Genomic DNA, 19,433 nt, shown 5'->3' with positions numbered 1-19,433 from the left:
ATGGAGGTATCAGTTTAATTAATTCTGGAATATTTCAGATGAGCTTCACATAAGAAAAGATGCCTGTCATCCATATTTTCTGGAACAGAGAACCAAATTTTATCTTTCATATTCAGAAGTGAAATCCAAATGAAAAGATTTGGAGCATGAAAGCATTTCATATTTGGTTAATTATTTTGAAGTGATTGTTTCCATCATAAGTTTGTATATCCTACTGTTAAATAAATAAATATTGCAAATAGAGATGTCTCTGGTACTACTGGAAAAAAAAAAATAAAAAAAATAAAAATGAACGACAAAAGTCTTAGTAAAATATATAGATAACCTTCTGTAACATAGAAGAAAGTCTATTCGCTATTGGAACTGCTTCTCTAAAAGGCAGCAATTTGGCTAATAGAGCTGTTGGCCATTTCACAATAAACACTCTAAACCCACTAGCCTAAGGTATAGCTCTTCAGACAATGGGCAATATGAATGACAAGCAGAACTTATCTACCAAAATTATAATGCTCTGGAGAAAACAGAGTGGTTCAGTGTCCTCAGCAACAGAAGGCTTTTAAAATGTACTGCTGGTGTTCTTACTAGTCAGGTACAGAACTCAAAGCCAGACCTTCAATTACTTCAAATACGTCTTATTTTACTTTTGTACATGCACAACAGTGAGATACCACAAAACAGTGAGATATCACACACACCTAAATATCTGCTAAAGCGCTGAAGAATAAAATACATCCTGCACTATCATACTGCATATGAAAGTGGTTGTTGTCTTTTTCTTCTTATTTTACTTATTTATTCTTTCTTAACTATGAATCTCTTACCACAAAGTAGATCTGAGACTTATGCCTCCTGGCCAGGTCAATAATGTTCACTCCATTATAATAAATATTTTCAAAACACCCATGAAAGTTCCTGTGTGACAATATATCTGATTTTCCAGGCACTGGCATCCCTCCAAAGCTGAGCTTAGAAAGAGAAGAGAAATCAATGATACTATTAAGTAATTTTCTAAGAATGAAGTAGCCAATAACATAAGATCAGAAGTCAAAGATTGGCCAGAAATGAATCAGCTATTTCTTGGCTCTTTCCTTGTATCACATCTACATATTAAAAGAACTGGCTAACAAAAACTAGGTTATATTCAGTCATATGTACACATGAAAATATTCTGAAACGTGTTATTTTTTGTTTGGGTTTTTTTTTTTTTTCTGAGGATGCCTTTTAACAGTTGCTTGCTTTTAACAGTCTTACTATAGTCTTATTAGTTCTCAGGGTCTATAGCTGCAAAACCAAGAGGGAGAAGAAGAACAAAGCCCAGTGCATATAGACCATGCTGGACAGTGCGAAGAGGGAGAAGAGAATTCGTTAACAACTTCTTTAGGAAATTTGAGCCTGACTTCTCCACTGTGTGTATATTATAACTACCATAGTGGAGAACAAGAATGCATCAAATTAAATTATTCTAGGGCAGATTGAAAACAAATGAAAAGAGATAACTTTTTCCCTTTCAAAATGCTTAGGCTGTGCGGTTGCTTGATGTGATGGTGTATGTTTCCTTTGGTTCAGAAAGAGATTGGAAGATTTAATAAAAATAAAAATCTATTGACAGCTATTAAATTCAAGAATATCACTCTGTCTTAATAAGTCCCTGAGGCAGAAACTGTTGGAAAACAGTAGATTATTTTAGAAAAGCATTGACACAAGGGTGATCTGAATTATGCTCTTGTCTATATTTCCACTCTTGGGCATTATCAGATACAGGATGTCAATTTAAGTGAACTTTTGAACTCACTCATTTCAAAGTTATTTTGCTTGACATTGTAGAAAAGGTAATTTTAAATTATTTCTCTTTTAATTTTGAAATTTCACTCGATATTTAAAATCATTTTATTAAAAAAATCATGTTTAATTCAGTTATTAAATTAAGAAATTTTTATAGTAAAAAATGCAATTGTAAATACAGTGGTTCATAATTTTTTGGATGCTTTTAGGCTTTTTTCCAGCTTCTGCTTTCCTTTCTCCTCTGTATTTGTAACACATACTTCAAACTACAGTATGTGGAAGAGAGGAAAAATTAATTTACAATATGGGGGGGTTAGTAAAATATATCTATTTGCTAATCAGTTAAAACTAGCATTTTTCCCCCCCCCCTTTTTTTTTTTTTTTTATTCTTTTTAATTCAAATGATCCTCCAAGCCTTGGCATTGTAGTTTAGATTTAGAAATTTAAAGCAGAATCATGACTTTAATCTTGTGAACGATATTTTTGAAATGGGATAATGCAGACACAGAACAGCATGCAATCTTACTCTAAACTGCTTAAAAACTCGAATGAGTAGAATAAAGTAATTTAGATCTGCAGGCTCCAGACATTCTGCTCTATCACTCATTTTCTCATCCAACAAACAGGACAGGGGAAAACATAAAGCAGCTAGTCATCACATTACAACTATGAAACAGTGCTATTTTCAACCATAGGTGGGAAACTCTCACAGCAAATTACATCTACTCCTTTTCATGAATCTACCATACATGTAAACATGATTTTTTCACAGTACATGTGACAGATTTAACAGGAATTGAAGTTTTAATATAAACATTTCTAAAATGATTTTATGCTGATTTATTGTAATTTCCATCAAGCCATAAACTGATTACTTAGAGTTGGGGTTCATTCCTTGCATTTTCTATATTTTTCTATATATGTTTGTATAGAACATAATTTCTATATATTTTTCTAGATACATTTTCCACATTTGCAGCACTACTGAAACAAAGACATTAAAATGAATTCTGAGATCAAAAAGATGGTCTTTTGAAAATTTTTAGTTGGAAGTCTAGTGGAGCATTAGTAATTTAAGAACATCTCGTTTTCTTTGATTTAGTCTTTTATAAGACAGAAAATCGCCAGTCATAAACACTACAAACTTCTTTATGTTCTATATCCTTTGCTCATTTCACTGCCTTTACATATCAAAGTTAATAACGATAATAATGGAAAAGTAATTTTCACACCTCAAAATCAAGGTCCAAATAATTGAACTCTCCTTTTGCATGAAAATGATGAGTGTGTTTATCCACTGTAAAGTTAACTTGATTGTTAAATTGCTCAATGAGAACAGAATGCCACTGCTGATCATCCAAAAGGCTGCCCAGTTTAATATTAATTTGGGCATTAGAAGGATGAGTTTTAGTATCACCTTGAAAGAAAAAAAAAACAACAAACTATTAATTCCATATAAAAATAATTATTCTAATAGATATTGCTAGTTTATCATGCTCTATACATTAAAATCAACTTAATAAATTGAAAGAAGTTTTAGTCAAATAATACCTAATAACTATATTAGATTTTATGATACTGTAGCTGTTACCTAAATTAATGAGTAGGGACAGCTTCCCTTTAATTAATTCCAGGGTGATGTGGTCTCCATTTTGTCCTTCTCTGTGGAGGAGAATTCCATCACTTTGCATTGTCTTAAACTTCAGAGAAATCACATGTGCACTCATGAGTTTTTGATTAAATGTGTAAATTAGACAACTTTTCCCATCAAAGCCAACCACCTCGGACCCTAGAAGTAAAGAAATTAAAGATAATGTATAACGTCTAAAAGAAATATCTAAAAGAAACACTTGCATGTTACTTCAATATGATATGAAGTCCTTCACTAACATTCCCAGATCCACTTCCCTTTGTTAAATGGCATGGCATTCCTGTCAGCCCATTTCACCACCCTGTCTGGGTTCCTCTAAATTGCAACAAAACCCTCTGATGTGTCGATCAGTACTCCAAATTTTTATTGGTTGCAAACTTGCTGAACGTACACTCTGCTTCATCATCCAGGTCATTAATGAAGGTGTTGAACATCATTGAAACCAGTATCAATCCATGGGATATACCACAAGTGAATAGATGCAACTTGACTTTGTGCCACTGAACAAAACTCTTTCAAGCATGCAGTTCAGCCTGTTTTCAGTCCACTTCATCGCCTACCTGAACAGCCTGTACTTACAAGTTGTCTGTGAGGACATTACAAATACAGCATCAAAACTCTTGCTAAAGTCAAGATAATCAATACCAAACACTCCCTTTCACTCACCAAATCACTTATATCTCTGTAGAAGGCTATTAGTTTGATGAGTTATTATTTTCTCTTCATAAATCCATGCTATTTCCAACAATCTCATTTTTTCCTGTGTTTGGAAATGGTTTTAGGATTATTTGCTCCTTTACCTTCCCAGGGATTGAAACAAGGCTGATCAGTTTGTAGTTTCCCAGGTATTCCTTCTTGCATTTATGGACAATAGAAGTGACATTTGTTCTCTTCCAGTCTTTAGGAACTTCTCCCAGTCACTGCCACCTTTCAAACATAAATAAATGTGGCCTCATAATGACTGTGGCCAGCCCCTTTAGCTCTCTTAAGTGCATTATAAGAGGGACGATACACCTGTGGAAACTCTTCTTTTTTGTCTTCCATAACCTTTATTAATTTCAAATCCAGGTGGTTTAGTTTTCCTAACCACATCCTTGCATGCTTAGACAGTTTTTATACTCCTCCCGGGTCATCTGACCTTACTTCCACCTCTTAGACACTTCCTTTTTATTCCTGAACTCAGTTAGCAGCTTCTTGCTTATCCATGCAGACCCTTTGCTACTTTTTCTTGATTTCCTGCTTTTTGGAATAGAACTTTCTTGAGCTTGGAGGAAATGATCCTTGAAAATAAATCTGCCCTCCTGGATCCCTCTTGTCTTCGGGACCACCTCCCATGTCACTCTTCCAATCAGGTCCCTGTGCACGAAAAAGCCTGCTTCCCTGAAGGTCAGGGCTGTGATCCTATTTGACTTGTTGCCTTCTCTGAGGATCTTGAACATCACAGTCTCACGGTTGTTGCAATCAAAGCTACCCCAGCTTTAACTTCCTCCACCAGTTCTTCCTTTTTGCAACATGAGGGCCAGTTGAGCCCTCATGTTTACAGAGTAGAGATTTTGTCAGCTCCTTGATCACCTGTGCTGGCAAGTTATCATTATAAAATTCCAGAAAACTCCTGGATTGCAACAGTTATGTTGTCCCATCAGCAGATACCAGGGTGATTAAAGTCAGCAATAAGTACCAACACCTGTGAACCTTAGTCTTCTTCCAGTTGTGCGAAGAACCTTCGTCTTCTTCCAGCTTCATCTGTTTCCCCCATATTAGGCTGTCAGTAATAGATATCTGCCACAATGCCACCACCTATAGTCTGTCCTCTAATCCTGATCTATAAATTCTCAGCCCTCACATCATCTGTCCCCAGGCAGAGTTCCATGCACCCCTGCTGCTTGCTCACACAAATGTTAACTGCCTTTCCTCATTGACCTGGCTAGTCTTTTCTAAAGGGCCTGTATCTATCTATGGCACCGCACCAGCCGTGAGCTATTCCACTGTGTCTTCATAGTCGTGATGAATTTCTAGTCTTTCAAATACATAAAGAACTCAATTTATTTTCTATGTTACCCATATTGTGTGCACTAACACGTAGGCACTTCAGAAAGGCATCCACTTCTGTTGATTTCTCTGAAAAAAATGTCGCCCTCGCAGCAGCACTTCTCTATTTTAACGTTTGGACTTCAGATGCTCAAGTGCTTTCTGTTCAGCCCTGGTTTGTTGTTTCCACTATCTCGCCTTTTCACACTGCCCTGAAGCTTTTGGTTCTCAGTCCAGTCCATCACTTCCTCACTTGATTTTGTCCATCACCTCTCTCCCCTATCATTCCTAGTTTAGAGTTCACCTCTCCAGGTTGGCCAGTCTGTTGGAACAGGCGGTTTTGCATGGTCAGATGGATTCTGTTTCTTCTTAGCACTCCTGATCCTCAGAGTGCCCTAAGGTTGTTAAATCTGGAAAATTGTTGCTGACACCAGCAGCACAACTAGCTGTTGATCCAAAGGATCCACGCAGTCCTCCTCAATCTCTTAATTCTTGTCAGAAAGAACAAGGAAAATGACATCTGAGACCCTATGCTCTTTCCCCTAGAGTCATGTAGACATGTGTGATACCCACCAGATCACCCCTGGCAGTACTGTTGATGCAGCAGAGGGGGATAATCTGAAGGATAGACAAACCTCAACAGTCTCTCCACAATGTCCTGAATCCATGTCCCTAGCAAGCAACAAACCTCCCTAGAAGGCAGGCCAGACAGGCAGATAGGGGGCCTTCAACATCTGCAATGAGGGGAGTTGTGAACACACTGAAAGGGACATTGTCATAGCATAGAATCATATGATAGTTTGGGTTGGAAGGGACTTCTCAAAGATCATCTAGTTCCAATGCCCTTGCCCTGGGCAAGGAAAACTTTCACTAGGGCAGGTTGCGCAAAGCCCCATGCAACCTGGTCTTGAGTGTTTCCAATGAGTGGGACATCCACAAATTTTCAGGGCAACCTGTTCCAGTGTCTCACCACCCTCAACATTAAAAAACAAATAAATTCTTCCTTATGTTCAATCTAAATCTAAAATCTTGCAGTTTAAAACTATTACTGTCCTGTCACTACAGGACCTGGGAAAAAAAATCTTTCTCCATCTTTATTATACACTCTCTTTAATCATTGAAAGGCCACAATAAGGTCTCTCTGAACCTTCTCCAGGCTGAACAACCCCAGCCTTTCTTCATAGGAGAGTTGTTTCAGCCCTCTGGTTACTTTCACGGACCTCCTATGGACTCACTCTGAAGGGTCTATGTCTTTCTTGTGCTGGAGATCCCAGAGTCAGATGCAGGGCTCCAGGTGGGGTCTCATAAGAGTGGAATAGTGGGAAAGAATCAGCTCCTTTAACCTCCCTGATTTTGTACTACACTAGACAAAACAAAAAACTTCTAAGTTTTACAGGTGAAGAAAAGAGTAATGCTGTGGAAATTTCGTTATTACATTATAAATGTATGCTTTCTCACTCACACACGTTCATAGTCCTAATGAGTATGTTTAAAGGTAGACTCAGTGTCACTGCTACATGACAGTACTGCAGTGAAATCTAAGTTCTATTTATGACTAATTCCTATCAGCATTACATAGTTTCAGTTTATTTGGGGGAAAGGAGTACGGAAAGGGGAAAGGAAAAGGGAAGGCAAGGGGAAAAACAAGGGGCAAGGCAAGGCAAAAGGCAAAACAAAGCAAGGCAAAAGGCAAGGCAAGGCAAGGCAAAAGGCGCAAGGCAAAAGGCAAGGCAAGGTAAGGCAAAGGCAAAAGGCAAGGCATGGCAAAAGGCAAAAGACAAGGCAAGGCAGGGAAGGGAAAAGCAAGACAAGGCAAGGCAAGGAAGGAAAAGGCAAAAAGCAAGGCAAGGCAAGGCAAGGCAAAGGAAGGGAAAGATAAAGCAAGGCAGGGAAGGGAAGGGAAAGGAAGGGAAGGGCAGGGAAGGGGAGGGGAGGGGAGGGGAGGGGAGGGAAGGGAAGGGAAGGGGAGGGAAGGGGAGGGGAGGGGAGGGGAGGGGAGGGGAGGGAAGGGAAGGGAAGGGAAGGGAAGGGAAGGGAAGGGAAGGGAAGGGAAGGGAAGGGAAGGGAACTGATTGCTGATTTTATCCCAGTAATATCTGTCAAAATCAGTGCAGATTGAGCAAGACACACACAAAGGAACAGATAACAATATAAAAAACTTGTAGAGTATTTACAGTTCATAAGTAAAGAAGAAAAAGGTAATTACCCTTGAAAGGTACATTTGTGAAATAAATGAAGATTAAAGGACACTCAGTAAAATATGAAGTTATTTTTCAATTAACTGGTTGACTTTTTCCAAGTCAATGGAAACCCATTATCTATTTACTAACTTTAATTTCACCAAAAATATTTCTCCACATTGTCTGCATGGAAATGAACTCAATTCAAATTAACTATTGCACTTTAAAGTCAGTCATTTATATTCCATTTCTAAATTCCCTTGCCAAATCAATGCAGCTACGTTTTTAAGTATGGTTGCTTGATTTTCTTCACATCTTGATAATGTACTTCTTACTTATGAAGAATTCATTTACCAAAGGTACAATGAATAAATACTACATTCTACCTAAAAATGAATCCTAGGCTATCTACTTCATCATGTCATTGAATGAATGTGGACAGTAAAAGCATTAATCAGTGTTAAATTTAAATAATGACTAAGTCTTAGAGCTTCCAGGAAAACTTCAGCAGCAGAACTTGTGCATTGTTATGTATCTATCAAACCAGCTATCTAGCTATATTCTTAATAGGTACCGATAGCAGTACGGAGTTTTGTTTGGGAACATACTCCTGTTATTAGTTATAAAGACAAGAGCATAAACATTTAACACAGGTCTCCAAAATCTCTTTCACAATTCTGCAGCACTAGCTCCTAAGAAGCAAAACCTACTCTTTCCAAATCTGGAAAATAAACAAAATCAAAACTTTTGCCCACCACCATGCATGAAGATTGTGAAAACGCTGCAGATGTCAATCAAAATTCTTGTAACTTTTCTCACACAAGTTTTGTTTTCACCATCCATGCATTACCACTAAAAATAAATTGAAAGAGTTATGAAAGATAAAGGCTGGGTCTCCTGCAGGGTTATCAGGATAGAAAGAATGAGCCCAGATAGCCAGAGTGCCATAACATTTTCCTCTTTTGTATTTACCAAGTACTCTCAATTTGCTTTGTGAAGACTCATCTTTTGTTTTCGCAATTTACACGTCTTTCTCAAAGTAATGTAATCTAAATCCTTATTCATACTGTGAAAATACCTTTGGAAGTGATGAAATGCCTCTGAGAAATTGGAAATTCTAGAAACCTCACACACCATAGGATCAAGAGTTCTACCTATCCTGAGTAAAATTTTCAGCTGCAATATCTTTCAAGAACAATTTGAGTTTCATTAATTTTTAAATTAATTGAAATTAATGTTAATGTCCTGTAGAGAAAAAAAAAACCACACCCATAAAATAATGCACATTATTGTGTGGGTTTTTATTGGTTTTAGATATCCTTACTCCTGAAAAAAAGTATATTAAAATGAGATATCTGCTTTATGTAGCTTTCTGATGCTGGGGAAAGCAGACCTGAAAAGGTTCACAGTGTTCAGAGAAGTTAGAAAAATCAGAACTAGGCTATTGCTTTACAAAATCCTCTTGAGAAAAAAAATTAAAAAAAAAAGAACTGGCATGTTGAAATTGTTCATAATTAGCCATATTTAAAATTAACTTTTTTACAATCACTTTCACATCAAGCCTTTGAAACTACATTACCCCAGTTATGAAGTGGTTTGGAAGTCCTCTCTTTGATTAACGTAACTGTGCCATTGATTTTATGCATTCCAGCCAGGAAGGGAATGCTCAAAAAGCCTCAACACATTTAACTGTTAGAGGACTCTGGAAAAAGGTTTGCACAGCACAGTATCTGCAGTGCTTGTTTTTAGGCACTGAATCTAACAATGTATTTATGTACAATTTGCATGTAGCTCCCAGTTATCTTTGTCCTACAATTTTATACAATCGTCATTTTCACATTTAAGCCCATTTTTCTGTCTGTCATATGAAGACCTTTTATTTTCTTTTTTTTTTTAATTTCTTATTTTTAGCCTACTGGTTTTCAGAGGACAAAAAGAGAAAGAGAGCTTTGTAATCAAGGGAGAAAAGAGTAAGCCAAAAGTAATTCTAATTTCTCTTTTTTAGTGCCAGAGCGTAGCTTAACATGAGCTCTGTTTTACACGGCTTAATTGTTATAATTTGACAGTTCAGGGAAAAGACACAAGATATATCTGCAGAGATTCATCAGTCTCTTTTGCATACACCAAATAGGAAGAACTATCAGGCGGATGCTGAGAAAGATTTTGAAATGTTTTTTTTGGAAGCATAAAGTGTTTGTTGTATAGTCATGGCACAAGCAGATTTTCTCAGTCCACATAAAGCCAGGCAGACCCTTCGGAAAAGGAAAATATCTTTCTTTCTTCAGAACAGGTGTAAGAAAAGTGAGGAACATGGTAGATGTAGCAGAGTGAGGAAGGGGAAGAACTAAACACAAAGAATACAGGGGAGCTTTTTCAATGTTTCTTTTAACTCCATAAGTGACTACCCTTATTTAGCCTTTCTATTCCATAAGTGGTAAAAACCAAAAATGGAAGGACTTGTTCTGGATGCATGCTTTAATAACTTATAAAATATGACGGTCCTTGGCCTAAAAGGTTTATAGTAATAAAGAAGCTGGCTGTGAAAAAACAGGAAACAAAACTCCTGGTTTATCCTATGGACATCTATCATGAACATTATTAAACCTCATTGAGACTGTAATTAAAGGGGAAACATTAGCGCTGAGGATATAAGTCTAAGTTATTCAGAGCAGGTATTTGGCTGGAAAACAAAAGAGCAGCAACTTGAAAGTAGTACCAACAATTATCCTTTAAGTATTATTTCACTAAGATAGTAGTGACTTTTGGATGTAACAGACATGCATTTTTCAGTACCACTTTATGAAATAGGGAGATCAACTTTATATGTTCTTGCAGTTTTAGTTATGTAATTTGTAACAGATAAGACTGAAGGAAGAAATTACTGCATTTGCACTTGAATACACGGTCCACGTATTCGGTAGTAAATGGAGAGTTGCTTACTTTTATAAGACCAAGTGAGATCTGTCTCTCTGAAGGGAAGAATGAGAAATGGGAAATCTGGAAAGTGTAAATCAAAGTTAAAGCAGGTATCACTGGCATTTGTGCTTTCCTTTTCCCACCTGGAAAACTTCATAGCAATTTAGAAAGCGCCAGGTGTAATTACTATAACAATAACTACATGTCCTGCATGTGTCTGACAAATGGAGGAAAAGACTGGAGAGAAAGAATTAATCTTTCAAATGATTAAATATATGTTAGAACTCTAAGACTATAATCACCTGCTTTGTCTTCAGCAGCAGCCGCTGAATGGAACTACTAAAAGCACATGGCAATTCTAGATGTTAAAAATAAAGATACGATAAAGAGTTTGCAATTCATTTAGAATGAAAGCATTTATACATAGAAAAAAAAAGCATTTCAAGAGCTCACACCATTAGTACAGAGAAAATCTTTACCAGCTTAAAAAAATTCCCATGTATTTAAGAGTCATATTCTCTATGTACTCTATTATGGTGGACAGTGAACGAATATTCCTTTTAAATTCAGCTTTATCTTTATCAGAAGATAATTATCTTTACCTTTAATTTATCTTTATCAGACGATATTTATCGTTGATTTGTTTCAATAAGCTAGCTATAGCATCGATCTTGAACCAAAACAGTAAAATACAGAAAAATACATAATCTTCCTCAAATTAATTACTGACCATACACTAAGTATTCTATCTACATAACTGCTTATTCTATGTGTTTTACTATTTTTAATAACACAGACATTGTCTATTTTTGTCCTTTAGAATTGTAGATTTTCCATTGACATCAAAAATGAACACAGCAATAGCAATATCAAAAAGAGAACCATAAGACACTTTGCAAGGTCTGATAGAGAAAATGACAGTAGTGAACATAAAAAAGACCTAGATTTTAGGTATGTGCCGAAGACAGCTCTTCAGTTTGGAAATGTCTGATAACATGACTTTGAGTAAGGATTTAAATATTGTCTAATGAACAAGGTAAGTGACTGGTAAGAAGCAAAGCTGATTCACTTTCAGTGAAGCTTAGAGACAGGAGAGAATGTACTTCATCAAATGTGGTAGAGATGAGATTTCAAAGGGAGACTCACATGCGCTCCCACCTGGGAATGATAAAATCATCTCTTCAGCCTCCATTTTCGACTTTTAGTAGTTAAACCAGTGAAGGGTAAGTTGTATCTGGCCACATTTCTCAGTTACAGCAGTATCATTAGATTGGTCTAAGAATCAGAATCATGTTCCTAATATCCAGGCAGTTGTCATTAAGAAATTCTGTGTGTTTTTATCTCCTCACACCTTTCTCCTGGCATGAGCTCTCTGTTCTCTGGGATTGGGTGGTTTACTTAATTTCTAATGTGACCTAATCCTCTGCATCCAAGTTGAAAGTTTCAGTATCCTTAGTTCATGACGGTTCACTCATTTTACAAAGCCAAGTTGGAGGCAGAAAGCCCAGAGATGTGTTTTACTGATGTTCAGTTTACAGTAAGATACTAATGAATAGAAATAGAAGAGGGATATATGGAAGCTTTTCAGAAGAGAACAACTGTGTAAAGCATGCTTTAAGAAGAGAAGTTAAAAAAAATCCTACAAAAACAACAGATGAAAGTTCTTAGAACAAAAAATTAAAGAGGTTGATTAAAATAAGCTCTACTTCCCTCATGAGGAAAAGATGTGGAGAGAAAAGACAGTAAGCAACTTGCTAAGAGGAATATTTAAAAAAAAATCCTAGGGATGAAGAATTATAACAGGAAGACAACAGGAAGATTTACATTGTCCAGAAGATCAATACAACCAAATGCTTGTATCAGATCTTAATGTTTTATTAATGACCCAAAAATTATTCTAAAAGTACCCCTTAAATGTATAACAACTTTGAAATACCCTTCAACTGTGTATTTGTGGATCTACTTGTACATTTATTGGATCAAGACCAAGATCATATATTTTTGAAACTGTAAACATTTTCCATATTTCATCATATTAAGTGCAGTTTTAAAGACTATTAAAAAAAAAAAAAAGAGTTTTTAGTAAATCATTTCTTGGATTATGTTCACACCATTCATTCCAACACAGAAAAAAATGGAAAATAAACATCACGTACCATTAGATGGTGCAGAAATAGTAGAGTCTGCACATAAATGTATTATTGAGTCAGTTTTACACAAGATTAAACTTAAGCTTAGAAATCAACTTTCAAGTGCAATTTAGGTTACAAAAGACAATGATGAATAGTCATTTCATTTAGCTGATTCAGCAAAACACTTACTGTATGCGCATCCATACACTTCAATGCGCATTCCAATTCTGCCGTTTGGATTCCAGTCCAAAGGCACAAAACGGAGAAATCTTGCTTTAATGGAATGCTGAAGCTTATAGTATACAACACTGTCTGCATTCATGTTTCCAGAAAAGGCCTAGAAGAAAATGAAAGAGAGATCAGCCACAACCATATTGAACATAGAAATATATGGAAGTATTGCTGATCTTTTCACTTTATACCCTCATCTGGCAAACAGTCAAGCACAGGAATAGAATGTAATTGTCAGTGAATTCCATAGGAGCAACAGCTGAATCGATCTGGTTTATTCTTGTGGAACAAGTATCATGTCATCTGTACATTTAGCACTGACACTATAGCAATTGAAAAATCTCACATCTTCCAAAATTTAAGTTAATGAAACACTTCAAAAACAAACATTCCTTTGTATGTATGTGTATAACATCCTGGTATTTCAGTGTATTATACCAACTAATATTTTTTCCTCAGACAACAGAGTGGGGAATGTGAGTTCCTCTTACCGAAAGGTTAGGTAAATGTCATTGCAAACTTGTATTTTAGATGCATCAAAATGAATCAAAAAAAGTTCGAATCAAAAAAGTTGAATCAAAAAAATTCTTATATTGACAGAACATGGTGTTGAAAGACTGGTTTCCAACTAAAGAATCCAGAGTATAATAAAAGGATTTTAATTCAGTGTTCTGTTAAAAAAACAAAAAAACGTAGATTTCTAATTTTATTCCCAGATGAGACATAAAAGGATAAGGTATTATCATAGAAACTATTTGGGGGGCAGTATTTAACTGATGAGACTACTTTCCCTTTTTGTCATATAAAGAAAACTTAAAGAAACCTAAAGAAATTTAAAGAAGAACAGAGCTATAACCATGAATTTTAGCATCCTAAAGACTGGAGATTATCTTCTGATTTTGTTGGTTACATGTTCAGATGTTACGGGGTCTTTTTTTCTCATTGCCTATTTGTGGTAAGTGAAGCAGAAAAAATTTTTTCAAACATTTTGGAAATATTTTCATGAGCAGAATTTAAAAGATTATACATTTCTGGGTATATGGGCAGTACTGTTGCTATAGCTGTAAGTCACAGATGTTGCAACTAGAGAAGCATACAGAAACCAACATCTTTTGGTATGCAGCTTCTCTTCACATAAGTTTTTGTACCAGAGGTGAGCTTAATTTTATTAATTATGTATCCTCCTATACATCAATCTTTGCATCTTTCCTCCCCTCTACTAAGTAAAATTTTAGTAAATTCTAACCTCTGAACATTCAATAAGAAGAAAAAAAAAAGGCAGCTGGTGAATGGTGTATGGGCTCATTACAGCTAACCTATTCAGTTTGTAATAGCAATAAAAGTTAGTGACTCTGAATGTCCACTCCACTTTCAACTTCATGCTTTATAGTTTCACTATCATAGCAGGTGAAGGTGGAAACATGCTAAAACAAACACCAAAGAAGAGATACTGTTTGAAGGGTGAGACCTTTCCAGACCTCTTGTCCCTTCAAATCCTTATTTGCACTCTGTAACAAATTTAACTTTCAATAGAAGTGCCAATTAGTTTGTTGACTGAACCATAACTCAGTCCCCAGAAGTTTAAGTACTGTGAGCAAATGAAGTGTTTGATTAGGGTTTAAATTTTTTCCAAAATTGTTTTCGGAAGGCAGCCACTTCATGAAAATTAAGTGTTAAGTTTTGAGTACAGAATGCATATTGCTTGATTTTTTTTTACTTCAGGGTATACTTTAACCCTGTGTTTTAATTTATAATTAGGTTTTTTACTTCAGTAACAGCCAAAAAGTAATTCAAACTACTCTTTAAGCCATTCAAAATGATCAGTTAAAATCAATGTTTTTAGCTGTCATTTTACAAAGCCTTTATCTGGGAAGAACACATTTTAAAATTTAGCCATTGAGTTGACTCTTAAATGGGTCTTTAATGCTTCATTTTAAGTACTATGAAGGTTAAAACATGCAGTTTGGGGCTTTTTTCAGTTTTAATCCTTTTCACGAGAAAGAGAAAGAGAAGGCAATCAGACAGCTTTTCCCCTAGGTTACATGTACTAAAGGTGTACCTAAAGCCTATGAAAGTAGTTTGTAGGCTTTTTAGAGGAGATGCATATTCAATGTGACAGATAAACTCCTGTTTTTACAGGAGAACACAATCCAGCAATCATTTAAGCATGCAATTATAACCATTTAATGAGCTTCCTTCCTCTCACCCCTGCCTTCCTCAGACTGTTCAGATCACTTCATTCTTGTGCCAAATCACTTGAAAGGAAGATGCCATTATTCTAGATTATGCAGACTTCTCACAGTTTATAGAAACATCTAATGGTTAAAAGACTCAATGTGACCTTGTTAATATGAATGTTACACATAGTAAGTATAGTTTGCATAAATATTTATAGGGTTGTAAAGCTAACCCTTCCAATGTAACCGCCTGCTGATTCTTACTTGATGCTCTTACAGATGCTACTTTTTAATAGCATGAAGACATAACACCTTTCTCAAAGAATGCAGTTTTTGAAACATGGAAACACTGTATTGCAGTTTAACCTTAAGCAGTAACAAAGGCACTGAGCAGCACAGAAGTTTTAATAGCTCTTCAAGGCCTATTTTATTCCACAGTGGAGAAACACCCTGGGCTGTACTGAAGCCTGAAATGAGGGCCTACTCTCAAACTTATTTTAACACTCCTACTCAATTTCTAATCCTGTAGTTTCTTTACCTCGAGCTATTTTAACCCTGCTTTGAAGACAGAATTACAGGGTTCACTGTAGCACCAGAAAACACAAATGTATTCCAGACTATATTAGTAAAGTTAAATCCTGTGTGTAGAAGGACATCACCACGCTCAAAACTACTGTGAAAGTAAGATTACATCAATATAAATTAAAAAGGAAGATATTTGTTTCCACTATGTAGTAGGAAAATGTCTTTTTAGAACAGATTCGTGTCCAAAACTTCCTCAGCCAGAGTCCCCCACAGGCAAAACTGTGTCTGAGACATTCTGAATGTACTAAGTCATGCTTTAAATCACCTAGAAAAGATAGCACTTACTTACAAATATGACTTCTACTATATAATATAGTATATATACACTGTAAAACATACAATAGGACTACATAATGTTCAATGTTTTTACATATATTATGTACCCATTGTGAGAAATACTATCATATTTATTACAAATATTACTTCATATGAAATACAAATATTACTATGTTAAATAAGTACAGTTAGATGCAAATTCTCATTTCATGTTTAATGACAAAATATGGAACAGGACTAAAACCTGGATAATTTTGTCAGAAGAGGAAGTTTAGGAAGTTTAGTAAGGTACTAGTGTACCTCAAGAACAGTCTGAGTTTTGCTATGTGTTTTATGAATTCTACTACCAAACCCAGCAAAACCAGTTGACAAAATCAGTTTGAAGTAACTAAGAGCTGTTCATATTAAATGCTTGCTGTTGGTGTATGACCATAGAATCACAAAATAGTTAGAGTTGGAAAGGACTTAAGATCACCTAGTTCCTACCCCCCTGCCATGGGCAGGGACTCCTCGCGCTAACCTGTGTCACCCAAGACTCCATCCAACCTGGCCTTGCACACTGGCAAGGATGGACCATTTTATGATTCACCACTCCTTTGGGCAACCAGTTCCAGTGCCTCACCACTCTCACAGTAAAGAACTTCTTCCTTATATCTAACCTAAGCTTCCCCTGTCTTAGTTTAAACTCATTACCCCTTGTCCTATTGCTACAGTCCCTAACGAAGAGTCCCTCCCCAGCATCCCTGTAGGCTCCTTTCAGATATTGGAAGCTTGATATGAGGTTTCCACACGCCTTCTCTTCTCCAGGCTGAATAGCCCCAACTTTCTCAGCCTGTCTTCATATGGGAAGTGCTCCAGCCCCCTGATCATCCTTGTGGCCCTCCTCTGGACTTGTCTCATTAGTTCCATGTCCTTCTTCTGTTGAGAACACCAGAACTGCACACAATACTCCAAGTGGGGACTCAAGAGAGCAGAGCAGAGAGGCAGGACCACCTCCTTTGTCCTGCTGATCACACTTCTTTCGGTGCAGCCCAGTATACGGTTGGTTTCTGGGCTGCGAGCGCACACTGCAGGCTCATGTTCAGTTTCTCATCGACCCTCAAATCCTTCTCCACAGGGCTGCTCTGAATCTCTTCTCCACACAACCTGTAGCTGTGCCTGGGATTGCCCCGACCCAGGTGCAGGACCTTGCAGCTCATGATAATGGTTATGCTTTGCAAACACTGTCAAATAAAATCACCTGTTTAACTCTTTCTACTTATGACACACACCAAAACTTTAACTGCTGTAGGTCATAAAGAGAAGTGCTAGGGCTTTTCACAAGAGGAATATATATCCTGGTAGAACACTGTTAATCCATTCACCATAGAGCAACATTAAAACTACTCTAAAAATGCAGCAGAATTAACCCATCTTGAGCTCTTCTGAGAACTAAAGGAGTTCAAAAGAAATTATGTTCTGCCATAAGTTCTAAGCTACATCCAAGTTCACATAGCAGCTTAACTATTTCTCAGGGGAAAAAAAAAAAAAAAAGAGTGTCTTCAACATCAAAGAAATATTCATTGTAAAAGAATCCAAACATTCACTCTTCCTTCTCATCCCATTACTACTGTGAGAAGTTGTTGTTAGTCTTTTGAAATTGGTCCTGAAAGTCAACAGATATGAACTGTTTGGTTAAAGTGAAAAAATGAGTGTGAAAGTCCTTCACTCTGACCAGAAAACACTTAACCAAACAACTGCCTCCTTTACTTGATCTCCAGACCGGAATTATGGCTAAATGATTAGGAAAAAACAATTGCCTAGATAAAATGGTTAAAGATTGTTAGAGCTTTACTGGTTATAATCAATGTTTTATGCAAAAACTGACCTATATTTTGGCTATAAAATATTAGCAGAGGCATCTTGGTGAGGAGCCCTGTGCCCTAAGTTACTCACTGTATTCTTTACCAGGTCTTGTCTCTGAATCATTTGAAGATACAATTGAACTATTCTAAATTAATTCTAAGTCAGCAAAATCATACAACAGTTGCATATAGTCATTATTATTGAATTGCCGAGGTGTCTCCAGAGAGGACGCCTTTAACACCGGAGCGGGGGGAAGCACAGAGTCCAGGAGCCTCAGTTCGGAGTGGCAAGAGCGACCGAGGGAGCCCCAAGTGCTCAACAGGACTTGCCCAGGAGCCAGCAGCTCAGCTCACGCAAGCAACTGACTCACAGGGGGCGACGCCAGGAGTGACGGCACCAGCCTTCAGTGGGTAAAAACCCATCCCAGGGAGAGCAAGCGAACAGGGTGTGGCGCAGCAGTTTGCGCGGTAGGGCGAGCAAGCAGCTGAGCAGCTGAGCAGCTGAGCACTGGCCTCAGGACCAGGGCCCGCTGTGGGAGCTGTGCCCCGGCGGTGGCCAGCGTAGGCACCCAGACAGAGCCGATGAGAGGGGAGGCTGCAGCACAGACCTCGGAGTGTAGGAAGTGCCTCGATTGGTCTCTTGAGGTGAGGGCGCACAATGGACAGGGCTGCACTCGGTGTGCCCTAGTGGAGGTCCTCCTGCAGCAGGTGCCTGAGCTGCGGGAGGCTGTTGGTGAGCTAAAAGATGCCAGGGAAGCTGAGAGGAAGCTAGGCTGTTTACTCCAGGCCCAAACTGTACAGGGGCCGCAAATGTCCATCATTGCTCATACAGGAAAGAAGGAGGGCAGCAACCCGGGAAGCTGGGAGTTAGTAACAAGAAAAACAAACAAAAACAGGAGGAAGAGGACAATTAATGGCAGGGGACTTCCTCCTAAATCTGATGTCCCCACCCAGAACTGCTTCGCAGCTCTGCAGGGGGCTAATGAGAAAGCACCCACCACACCTAATGAGCATCCTGCTGATGCACCAGTAAAGAGGATCACTACTGGTGCCTCCAGGAAAAAGCAGAGGGTCATAGTAGTAGGGGACTCTACTTTGAAAGGCACAGAGGCACCCATCTGTCGGCCTGACCCGATCTCGAGGGAGGTGTGTTGCCTGCCGGGGGCTCGGATCAGGGATGTTGCTGAGAGGCTGCCTGCTCTAGTAAGTCCCGCTGACTATTACCCCCTTTGAGTGGTCCATGTGGGTGCTAGAGATATAGATAGTAGCAGCCTGGAGAATGTTAAGTAGGGCTACAGAGCCCTGGGAGAGGTGGTTAGGGGCTCTGGAGCTCAGATAGTTTTTTCATCGATTCTCCAGGACAAAGGGGAGGACCTTAAAAAAGCTAGGCACATTTGGCAGGTTAAGAAATGGTTAGAACGGTGGTGCCATAGTCAGGGGTTTGGCTATTTAGAACATGGGGCTCCATTCGGGAGGCCAGGTCTACTGGAGACTGGTGGAGCTGGTCTGACAAAGAAGGGGAAGAGCTGTTTTGGTAGGAGGCTTGCCAGGCTGGTCAAGAAAGCTTTAAACTAGATGTTTAAAGATGTTTAAACTCGGGGGAGGGGAGCATTGATCCATCCCAACACTCC

At 37.8% G+C, this 19,433-nt stretch overlaps 1 protein-coding gene across 4 annotated transcripts in view; it reads right to left on the bottom strand.

Annotated features, from left to right (window-relative positions):
- CNTNAP4 (contactin associated protein family member 4) overlaps window positions 1–19,433 on the bottom strand; it is a 256,407-nt gene that overhangs the window by 85,544 nt on the left and 151,430 nt on the right. For 3 of the 4 annotated variants that reach the window (XM_030470203.1, XM_030470204.1, XM_030470205.1), the window contains 4 exons: window positions 12,879–13,026; window positions 3,374–3,571; window positions 3,015–3,199; window positions 822–965 (listed from right to left, as the gene is read on the bottom strand). In XM_030470203.1, the coding sequence (XP_030326063.1) occupies window positions 822–965; window positions 3,015–3,199; window positions 3,374–3,571; window positions 12,879–13,026 (675 nt within the window). The remainder of the gene's footprint in view (window positions 1–821; window positions 966–3,014; window positions 3,200–3,373; window positions 3,572–12,878; window positions 13,027–19,433) is intronic. The other variant, XM_030470206.1, reaches the window with a different exon arrangement.

Source organism: Strigops habroptila, chromosome Z (genome assembly GCF_004027225.2).
Source record: "Strigops habroptila isolate Jane chromosome Z, bStrHab1.2.pri, whole genome shotgun sequence".
Lineage (NCBI taxonomy): Eukaryota > Metazoa > Chordata > Aves > Psittaciformes > Psittacidae > Strigops > Strigops habroptila.
This window is presented reverse-complemented; position numbering and strand designations above follow the sequence as displayed.